The sequence below is a fragment of the Aulonocara stuartgranti genome, assembly GCF_965226115.1.
Source record: "Aulonocara stuartgranti genome assembly, chromosome: 8".
NCBI lineage: Eukaryota > Metazoa > Chordata > Actinopteri > Cichliformes > Cichlidae > Aulonocara > Aulonocara stuartgranti.
The window spans coordinates 6,655,517-6,666,980 of NC_138959.1; the positions used below are offsets into that span (position 1 = coordinate 6,655,517).

An 11,464-nucleotide genomic window follows, 5' to 3' on the forward strand; every position below is an offset into this window, starting at 1 on the left:
TAATTTACAGTATTTCTATTTACCATTGTCTTTTTAATCAAACATGTTGGTGATTTTAAAAAAAGAAAAATGTTTTCCTTAGTTATGGAAAAAAATTAATTTCTTCAGCAAAGAAAGATGTATTTATTGTTTTTATTCATGTCAAACAAACCAAATACATATGTATACACTTAATCTTAACAAACAACTGAAAAATAAAAAAACAAGTAGATGTTGTTTTTGTTCTTTGACACAAGTTAGTCTTTGTTTTTGCACCACCCTCAGGCTTCAAAATTTCATGTTAGCACAGTCAGTATGACATTATCCATCTACTTACTTAAGACTTATTTTGTTAGGAGTCATAAGGGGCGTGAATTCTGTCCCAGCTCACACTGATCAAGAGCAGGGGTACAACCCAGAGCCTGTGAGACTGATAGACTGGACATTTATAGGACCAACTGATACACAATACAGTTTAAATAAACATCACCAGAAGCACCAAAAAGATCCGCTGAAATATCAGCTTTTGGGTCTAAATTGCAGAAGGGCTTATTTACACTTTATGACAACAGATTAATTCAAAACAGTGTTACTAAACATCACATTAAAAAAAGGGGGGGGGGGGGGGGGGCAAGCATGCTGCTGCACATCTACAAACAAACCATGTATTGTGTTGTGAGAAAAATGCACGTCTCCATTCTCAGTAAACTATTTAAGGACTTACTTTACAACTTGCAATTAAGAACATATAGTCTGTCCTCATTCAGAGGCTTTAGCAGGTGAAAAGTACTTGTGTGAGTCTCACTCCCACGGGGCCTCAGCTCCCTCAGCCTGAGCATACACGGAGAGTTCCTCATACAGACCTCCACCACATGTCTCGATTGCCAAGCCCTAAAAGACGGAAATAAGTCAGTTTTACTAACTTAATTTGTTTTACTTATACATGTGTCTAGATTGATTAAAAAAATTCTGAAAATCCATTACATAGTTACTGTATATGTCTGGGCATACTGGCAGCTACAGTTTTTATTTGCATAGTTGGTGTTTCAGACATGACTCAGAGTTAAAAATGGGCTCCTGCTTAATGTCACTGCAGAATGACATTAACTGAAAAAGTAACAAAACATAACAATGTTTGCATGAACCTCAAACGCTACTGTTCTTCATTCATAATGCAAATTGGAGCTCAGCCCAACATCCTTACTTCATTTGAGTTCATGGATTTTACTTCGTTTGTATTTATTTTTGAATTTTACTTAATTATATTATTAATGTATCTGTAATTGCTGTCTGCATACTAAGAAGTGTAATTGGGTGTTCTTTTATTTTTTATTAGTTTTACTTAATAATTTGTACCAATAGTTGTTCATATTTAACTTCAAATCCTTAGTTTGGCAGTGTTTAGGTTATTAGGTTTAGCCATTGCGACTGACAGTCCTATAGTGCAGTGTACATATTCAGGGTTGTTCAAATCTTAATAAAATATATTGTAACTAAGTGATGTATGAGTCACAGGACTGCAAGAAAAAGTGAGCTCACTGACTTTTAAAACAGGTGCAGTCTTACCTTCCTAGTAGTTCCTAAAAGGGTGACTCAAAGTGTTGATATTAGTAAAACTTGGAAATTCTGAATTACAGCCATGTTCATTTGGTTAATTTGTGGGTTTGACTGATTTACATGAGACGTGCATGCTCAAAATAAAAGTTATCATTTCTCCCACTTAACCCTGTAAAGCCTGAAATATGAAATAATGAAATAACCTTTTTTTAAATGGACCTTAAATATTATTTTGCATATATGAGCTTTAATTTGTATCACATATGCTGCATCCAGCATTTTATGTTATTTTCTTTCTCTTTTTTTGGCAATTTTTGTGTAAAATATATTTACTTTTTTAAAAAGGATTTTCAGGGGAAAACTCACACTGATGATGAAAAAGTCTCAAGAAAAAACACAAAGACTCATGCATTGAGTACGATAATTGAAGTTGATCTTGCTATTGTTATTATTATTATTTATTAACTTACACTTATGTACACTATTCTGGAGCCTTAGTAAGATTATAATTTATGACTATGTTTTTGCTATGTTGCTTTAAATGACTCTTCACTATTTGAAAAGTCAAGCAATCACAGTAAGACTACTATCTACACTTTTGGTATAATTGATTTACAAACAGTTCTGTTTGTTGTGCAAGAGAACAGCAGCAACAAGATCTATAAAAATCCTTCAAATGTGTTATTATTAATGCAATAAACAAATGAAATACAAATTCAGCCAGCTAGATGTACTTTATTTATTAACTCAAATATAGGATGTGTATTCATACATTCAACAATAAACCTGACGGTAAATTTGTGGTTAGGAGCGCAGTGGTGCACGGAGATTGCGATTCCTGTTTTTTCGCTGTCTATTGTGCGCCTGCATTTTTATGTAAAGTCACACAGCTGTGGTGTGTATTCACTGTGACATGTTTACACAAATGAGACCACACAGTGAAGCATCACTGTAATATTTTTTTTCTTAAAGAAAGCCAGTGTCTTTCTTTTTTTCACTTTTTATTGTAAAACAAAGAGCTGACAAACCTCATAGATGTGATCTGTTTCCGGCTCCTCGTATTCGCTGTCCCTTCGTTCCCACTGTTAAAAAAGGAAATGGGGGTGTGGGTGGGGAGAATGAATGCAGTTAAAGAGCGGGTACCATCTTATTTAGAGACACATCGCACATAACACACAATAAAATAAATTAAAATGATATTTAAAGTTTTGTTTTCTTTTTTTTCAAAATTTGTCTTCTTGCAGTAATGTGGAGGTGTTGTAAGCATCGGTCAACTCAAAGAACTGTAGTGAAAATCACTAAAGCGAGTTTTGTTGTAGGTTATATTAAAAAAAAAAAAATACAGTTGCAGTTGCTTTCCTGTGTTATAAAGACAAAAGCTAAATAAATGTTTGTAGAAAATGATTAACCTATTAAATGGCAACATAATTGTAGCTAACACTGTGATAACTCAAAAACTAGATTTAACTTCATATATAGAATTAAACCGAGTAAGAACTATTTTAATAAAATGTATGGATTTTCTTTTTTAACTATCGGTGGAAATCACTGTCAGTTATTAATATCAACACACCTTTGGTAATTTTTGGTATGTTAGAGAACCTCTTATCTAATACGTCTATTTGAAACCTGCTATTATCTCCACTTCCAGTTTCGTAGGTGCTGGTTACAACATAGAATGAATGAAGGCCTACGGAGCTGTAGCTCAAAAACAGTTATATCTTGGGGTGCACATGTTCCCTCTGGCAATACTGATCATCTTTTTTTAGATTTATTACAGGTTTTATTTAAAGTAAAATGGATTCATGTGTGTATTAAGGATGTCGAAACATTCTAAGACACTTTATGGCATTGACAACTTTGATTTCAGGCAATTCAGATTCTGAAAAAGTGTTGTATAGGTAAAACTGGCTTACTTTTCAGAAAAATTTAAGGACATAGGTATTGTTTTAATTTAATTTCAGACATATATGAAGCAGGTGTAAATAGTTATTTTAGCTGTGTAGCTCAATAGCTATCTCATGAGCACCTGGATGAAATGCAGCCATTTACAGTATAGTGGGAATGCCTAACCTAGATTGGCACTGATTGGTATCTGGCTGGCGCCTTAGTAATCGGGTACTTGTCATTTCAACATGTCAGAAATCTTAACAGCTAGCTTCTTTTTAAGTAAAAACTAAGCTAGCATCTTGACAAAAAGCCAGCTTCTGTTTTGCAACAGCAACATTTATATGTGCATTTTATTGAGCAAATCACAAGATGAGATAACAAAGCATGTTCTATAAATATGATACAATTTAGAAAATGATCAGGCAGCAGCTATGATATTTGAGCTACTGTTGATCGACTGTCTTCTTAATTAGATGATTTTCTGCCTTTCTTTTGCTTTACTTTGGACTGTTAGTATGTTTACAGAAAAGTCAATGTAAAGCTTTTGCCTTCGCCACTGGGATACAAAGCATTTTACTCAGTGCACCACGTTGCATACACATTAAGCAATGCGAAATGATCAGTTAGAAAGCCTTTCTGTTGTGAGTTTAATCATAGTAAATGCATATATTTTTCTCCACAGCCTTGTCATTTCATTTCCCTGCTTCTAAAGAAAAACCTCTAAGTTTTCCTGAAATAAACCATATTTTAAAAAAATTCTTGATCCAAAAAACCCTGCTTTTTGCTGAAGATTTGTTATGCAAGTTCTGCACAAAATCCTTTTTTGGAGCACACATTTGCCTCGAGTTTTGTTCATCGTGTGCCTTACCAGTTTTTGTTTACGTAGCAACAGAGCAGCAATGAACACAGCTAAAAGAAAACCCTGGAACACAATAAGACCGTCCTTCAGATTGCTCCTGTAGAGTGCCTTTTCCATCACAACGGGTCCTGCACAGTGAAAAGATGTATGTCAGCTGCGCATTTTCATGAGTGAGTTGGTACATACTTAAAAAATAAAAAATATGGTAAAAGTTCACTGTATTTTTAAAGATCTGCTGATGACATGCTGTTCCAGCTACTTACTGAAAACTTTTACTTCGGTTCCGGGTCCCTGTGTTTCATTTATCTTGCAGTAGTACACGCCACTGTGCCTCATTTGTATGTTGTTGATGTAAAGATAGGCCATTTGGAAACGAATGTTGTCATCTATCAATGTCGATAGCGGTGTTTGCTCGTCTCCGGTCTTGTTGGCCTTGAACCACTTCACAGTAGAATTATGTTGTCGTGAGGATGAACAGTAAATGGGCACACTGCTTTTAACTGCCACACCATAGAAGCGGGGTTTCTGTTTGATCTGCAGTATCTTGTTATCAGCAACTAAGCAGACAAAGAAAGGTTGAAAGAGACTGTGACACAGTTATACCAGCAATTATCACACATTTCAAATGGACAAAATATACATTAAAAGGATTTTGTCATTGTGGTTGAGGATAAATAATGTGTATGCCACTTATGAGATGCTTGCTTTACAGAGAACAGTGATGTACGTAACCTCCTGGGACCCCGTGTTCTCATACAGGGACATTGCATTAAGACTTTTCTTCACCATATATATTTCATTCTAATGAATCATGTTTCTTAGTTTTTTGTTTGTTTGTTTGTTTGTTTGTTTGTTTGTTTGTTTGTTTGTTTGTTTGTTTGTTTGTTTGTTTGTTTGTTTGTTTGTTTGTTTGGGGTTTTTTGTGCCTGTCCCGTTCGGCACTGTAGCAATCAGAATTATTGTCTGAAGGCCAAAAACCCAACAGATTTTTTTTAAATCAAGTAGATCATTATTGGCCCACTAGATTGATTGGTATTATTTTTTCATTTATTTTTAACTTTTAAGTTATTACAAACAGAACAGACATGACTGGGGGATAGGAAAGGGGAAGACAAAGACAAGAGTTCAAGAAAAGGAGAGGGGAAAGAAAAACAGGCAGAAGGACAGTGAGAAAAGACCTTAAAAAGTCCACTGGTTCACCTGCTGGAAGAAAAAAAAGAGAACAACACAGTAGGGAGACCACAGCAACAACCTTGGTAACTATAAATAACAGTAAATAATAAATGTTGAATGTTACCAAGCAGAACACAAGACCGTCAATGCACAGTATGCTTTGAGGCAGCAACAAAGGAAGATATAGAGTGTGTCTATGAGCACCCATGTGTACACCTGTGTGCAGACTTGTCTGCATGAGCGCGCTTGTATGTAAAAGGTTTCTCCATTTAACTATCTGATAGAGGGTGTGGGGAGCCATAGCCTTGTCCCCCAGGGCATGAAGCAGACATGGAGGAGATCCAGGTCCCAAACATCTAGAGGCCCTCCAGAGCGCGATAGCCCAAGGAGGACCACCGGAGGGGCAGCAGTGCCATCCTCCTGGAAAGAGCTGAGGAGAGCCCTAGACTGAGGGTCACCCAGCAGCCACGGTGAAGAAGCTACAGGAGACTGCGGTGACATGCCCACAGGCCCTGTCGGCAGCCAGCCGCGGGACGAGCCCCAGGCCCAGAGGGCCGAGGTCCCCCCACCCCCCCAGAAGGGGCCCAACTGAGCCACAGGTGCCATGCCCCACCAAGATTGAGTCGGTGCATACCTGAGTGCAGCCCCGGACACCGAGAACCACCAATGCACTGACGTCTGCGGGCATCAGCCACCAGCAGGGTAACCCCTAACCCTAACCCACACCTGGGGGGGCTGAGATTTTGTACTTTTTCAAATAATGTTAACTTTCTTGTTTTATCCTGTGAAATAAACCCATTGTCCCCAGATGAGGACATGTTTTTCTGTGAAATCATAAGGGCTTCCTGTTGAAAGAGGAAGCTTAGTTTGTATCACGAAGGAGCTAGCTAGGAGAAGTTAAAAATGCGTACTAAACAAGAGCTCAGGTCTCAAGAGTATGGAAGCCCGTTTCCGCCACTAAAAAAAAAAAAGGATCCATAACTCAAAATTTCGAGTTATTTTCTCAAAATTTCGAGTTATTTTCTCAAAATTTCGAGTTATTTTCTCGAAATTTCAAGTTAGTTTCTCGAAATTTCGAGTTATTTTCTCAAAATTTCGAGTTATTTTCTCGAAATTTCAAGTTAGTTTCTCGAAATTTTGACACAATAACTCGAAATTTCGATTTATTAACTCAAAATTTTGAGAAAAGCAACTCGAAATTTCAAGTTAGCGCTGCCAATCAGTAATCTACGTGAATGACGTCATTTCCATGTTACCCGAAAGCTGAAGCCCTAGGCTACAAATGCTATAGCTAAGCTACCGGTATTACATCCAGTCGTGAATGCACAGATTGCTGAGTGTTTTCAGCCTGGCTTCACAAATGATGAAATCCCTGTGTTATTAGCTGAATCACATGGTGTTACTATCAGCAAACGTACTCGCGAAAGCGCCAATTTGTTGGGATCCGTTTTTGAGTGCGCGTTCCTCTGCGCCATATGCTTCCGGGTAACAAGAAAGCGACCTCATTCACGTATATTTTTTATTGGCAGAGCTAACTCAAAATTTTGAGAAAAGTAACTCAAAAATGTGAGTTATATTTCTTGAAATTTTGAGTTACTTTTCTCGAAATTTCGAGTTAATAAGTCGAAATTTCGAGAAAATAACTCGAAATTTCGAGTTATGGATACTAGCTGTTTTGTTTTTATTTAGTGGCGGAAACGGGCTTCCATACAAGAGGCTAATGCATGTGGAAACAAAAGATAAATGCCCTGTAACACTAATTATGAAAAATTACTACATAAAAAGAGACAAACTTCAAGATGATGATGGAACCAAATGGTACACATGGTGGAGAAAAGTGCCATTGTTGTAAGAGACATTATTCTTTGTCTCCATTATTCAGTTTATTCAGTCTAAAAAACATAATAAAAAGATGTTGCCAGATTTCCAGGTTTCATCTAACCTACAGTATAAATTACACAAACCACAAGCATCAAAAATAGGAAGATTTTATGAATGTTGCTACAAAAGCAATCATTGCAGATAAGCTAAAGTTTAATTGATAACCTATAGTAATCCACAAAGTTTAGAAAACAAAGTGAATAATGAATTTCCTTTTTGAAATGGTAATGCCAATGAAATGATAAATTGCACTATTTTCTCTAATACTATGGAGTAATGATAAATCAATTAATGTAAATAAAAGCCTTATCATCCACTGACATTGAAAATAATTCTTATTTATGGCCCAAGACATGTATACATGCATGTATGAGGATATCATATTTGTTTGTTTTTAATGTTTACAACACATAAATATCAGATGCTTTTTTCTTTTATTTGCTATTTCTATATTCATTCTTTAAATTAGATTACAAGTTATATGTAAAATAAAGCAATGGAAACTAGGAACTGAATAACTTGGAGGTGCAGGTGTGATATTTATTTACTATAAAATTATAAAGGACTTCAATTCATCAACATGACAATAATCTTATAGTCTTTGTTTCAGAAGAAAACTTCCTCTTTTCCCCAGATGGGCAGGAAGTAATGGTGCTGCAGAGTCAAAAATAACATGCAAAACACCAGTACGCAGTGTAGTTGTGGTTTAACAGTTATAAAAAATACAATTAAAAAGACTGCGTGAGGTGTTATAAATTACCAGTACTGTACTTTACTGAATTATTTTGGTGTACTGGCACTGTGAGTTAATATATGTAGCACTCAAACTGGTATTTTTCCTGTATTGGTTTCATTTTTCAGTCACAAAATCGTGTTGATTATATTCCAAAAGTTTCCATTTACCTGACAGACTGATTAAAACAAGCCCCCACCATCCAGCTAACATCCAGCGCATGATGTCCTCAAAAAGAAGAGAAATACGCTTCAGATGCTGACTCCACGGCTGTATCTGAGTTTCTCTGCAGGTCTAAAAGTGTTGTGAACGAAGATGAAGTGTCTGCATCAGTGGGTGTGCAGTCTGTCTTCTGTCACCATGCAGGCAGGCAAATAAGAGGAAGAGGGCTCTATCGTTGAACCAAAATAACAGCCCACACTTTTACTGTCGGTAACCCGTGTGATTAAATGTTCCATTTTTAGGGACAGATGAAACAGCATTATTAAGCTAAACATTAAGGTTATGATTAGTGATACTACAGCCAATATAATATCATAGTTTCAATATTGATGCCAAGATGATGGTTTTAGATAACTTAGATTTCTATAGAAAGCTTTTATGGTCAAGAAACCAAAGCAGATCGTTTTTAAACATGTAATTCCTTTTTAAAAAGACCATTTACAAGACACAGTATGCAAAAGAAGATACTATACTCTGCAAAAGTCGTTGAGACTTTTCAACCCTTTTTATTTGTTTGTTTGTTTTGTTTCCAATGAGTCAAATATGTCTTTAGCAGTGGTCTTTAGCAACAATTCTCCAGGCTTGGACTAAAGTTTCTACAGTTTTTAAACCACTCAACACTCAACTATGAATCATTCCAGCATAAAAATGGCACCTATTGAAATTGATGAACTAGTTCACAAGCAAATTGGCAAAGAACCAATTTTAAATGGTCTCTTCAGAACGAAAACCCCAATTTATAGAGAGCTTTTACCAGAAAGCTAGCATATTTTGGCATGGTGTGCAGTGTATCCTTAAAGAAATGAGGTAACTGGAAAAGTGAAGGACAGAAGAAGAAGTGGCGATATATAGCAATATATATCTGTGGTAAATTAGCAGTAACTGAAAGTTATGTATGAAAAATAACAGAAAAAAACCCTACCAATTACCTGAAACAGGGCCTGAGAGATAAACCTGGCCCTTAAGTTGATCCATATATACACAATTTGCCAAAGCTTCCTCAGAAATGCTCTGAAAATCAGTGGCAAGAGGTGACAAATCAAGTAACAAATCCAAATTTGTCCGAAAGGGAAATAATGGCTATTAAAGTAGCTATCATTGCCTTTTGGTAGTTATTTTGTATAATAAATTAGCACCAGAGAAATAAAAGTATATATGACCAGAGAAATTAGTGACACGTTACAAAAGCATGGTAGCTATGATATGCTCATTTAGCCTTCATTACATTTATTTGAAATAGCTGCCATAAGATAGTAGTTCATAGTTTTGTATAGCAGAAAAGTGTGAAGAAATGACTATCAGGTATCAGTAACTAACTACCTGTAATCATTTATATTTAACCGATTACAGGGAACTTTTATATGCTCATCATTCTAACCAGGCTTGTAGTATTATAGCATTCTCCTCATGTTTAATCTGTTTCTGCTGTCTGTCTTGCAAAAATCAGGTATTTTATAAGTAGTTTGTCTAATGTCTGAATTTTTAATTATGAATGAACGTTGACTCACATCTAACTTGCCAAATTTTGTGAGTTCAAGTGAAAATAGCAGGCTTTTTTAGACTTTAGTTAGCCTAAAGTCTAATTGTAAACCAAAGCCTCCTTTTGGGCATAAATACCCAGTGGTGTTAGACAGAAAACCGTCTGTGTGACTGTCATTTGTTACAGGATGGTTTGGTTAGTTGCACTAATACATGCAGTGGTGGTTCTTAAAACTAGATGGAGATTTTAAAAAACACAATGTTGTTGTTTTGGGGGGATTGAATTGCAAAGACACACAAACTTCTTTAGTCTTCTGCCAATAGAGGCCATGCCAGTCCCCTCTCTGTGCCTCGAGTCACACAAGCTCAACTAATGGGTAAGAGTTGGAGGATTGTTTACTCTTTTATAAGTTATGAACTTATGAAAAAGAACAAAAAAATAAAGGTACTGTTGAATTAAACTCAGCTCAAAACACCTGATCATCTCAGTCTTTGTTCATTTTAGTCCTTCTTACTACACACAAATTTGTCAACCCGACAAGCATCAGGAAGCTTTAACACAGGCGTGTTTTGGGAGTGCTTGGCTAAATGAGTGCTTGGCTAAATGATATTAAAATGATGTGCATAGCAATAAATGTTCTAAACTTCTGAATGCCACCCATGTTATAATGGTATAAAACTAAAACTAAGACTGAAACTAATAAAAAACTAAACTGAAACGACCAAATCAGCTCTGGAAACTAACTGAAACTAAAGTGAACTGAAAATAAAAAATGGAATATACAGTAAAATAAATAAACAAACTAAGAAAAATATAAACCTATAAATAATAAATATATTTGAGAATGAGAATTGTATGAACACAACATACAATGCCATTATGTGGCTCGGTACATCCCCCAAAGAGCTTTTAGCTTTGCTGTGGACTCTCAATCTTGTTATGCAACATAAAGCTGCAGTCAAGAGTGAAGTTTTCAGGTCAGTCAAGCTGATCTCATTTCCCTAATTTTTAAAGCTGATAAACTCCGCACAGCAGAGTCCTCGATTTTTGCGTACAGTGTGGATTTTTATCACCTATCACAGTCTGTAAGGAAGAGATAAAAAGCTTCTTTCAAGAAATATGTAATAACTAGAAATGCTGTACCTCTCCTAAAAGAAAAGAAATATTTCCAAAAAGATTTGCAATGTTTAGGATGTCGAACCTTTACATTTTTATAAGAAATGGTGGCTGCAATTGTTTGCAAAGCTGATTTATTTAATCAATCAAAAGTAAAATGCAAGCACAAAATCTACAAAATTAAATGTCATTTGGTGTTTGGCTCTTAATTGTGACAGATCTATTTACAGTTTTCTAATTATTTGACGTAAAAATTCTGGATTAATCCTACTTGTTAAAAAAATGTTGCCAACCTCAACCAATTTGGTTTACTAGACATTAGGGCCTGAAGAAAAAAACAACCAAAAAAAGAGTAGCATTGAAAACCAGGTGGCAAGAAAACAGTCACTAGAAACATGCATTTGCAGAGGTGATCTCTAGCTGGGTGATGCAGAATGAAATGACATAAAATGCAAATAAATCAAAAATCCCATCGTCCCACTCCATGACAGAAACAGGGTGCTTTTTAATCTACTGACACTCATGCTTGAAAAAGTCAGTGAATGCATATTTTTCAACATAGAACCTGCTATTA

The 11,464-nt window shown here is 35.8% G+C and overlaps 1 protein-coding gene across 1 annotated transcript; it reads right to left on the reverse strand.

Moving 5' to 3' along the window:
- Positions 1–118: 118 nt before the first annotated feature.
- Positions 119–8,431, reverse strand: cd79b (CD79b molecule, immunoglobulin-associated beta). Its single transcript, XM_082544161.1, has 5 exons — positions 8,243–8,431; positions 4,549–4,842; positions 4,295–4,413; positions 2,565–2,618; positions 119–870 (listed from the first exon to the last, which is right to left on the reverse strand). Exons 1-5 carry the CDS (start codon positions 8,292–8,294, stop codon positions 781–783), a joined length of 609 nt encoding a protein of 202 aa, XP_082400287.1. The 5' UTR covers positions 8,295–8,431; the 3' UTR covers positions 119–780.
- Between the last annotated feature and the right edge of the window lie 3,033 nt (positions 8,432–11,464).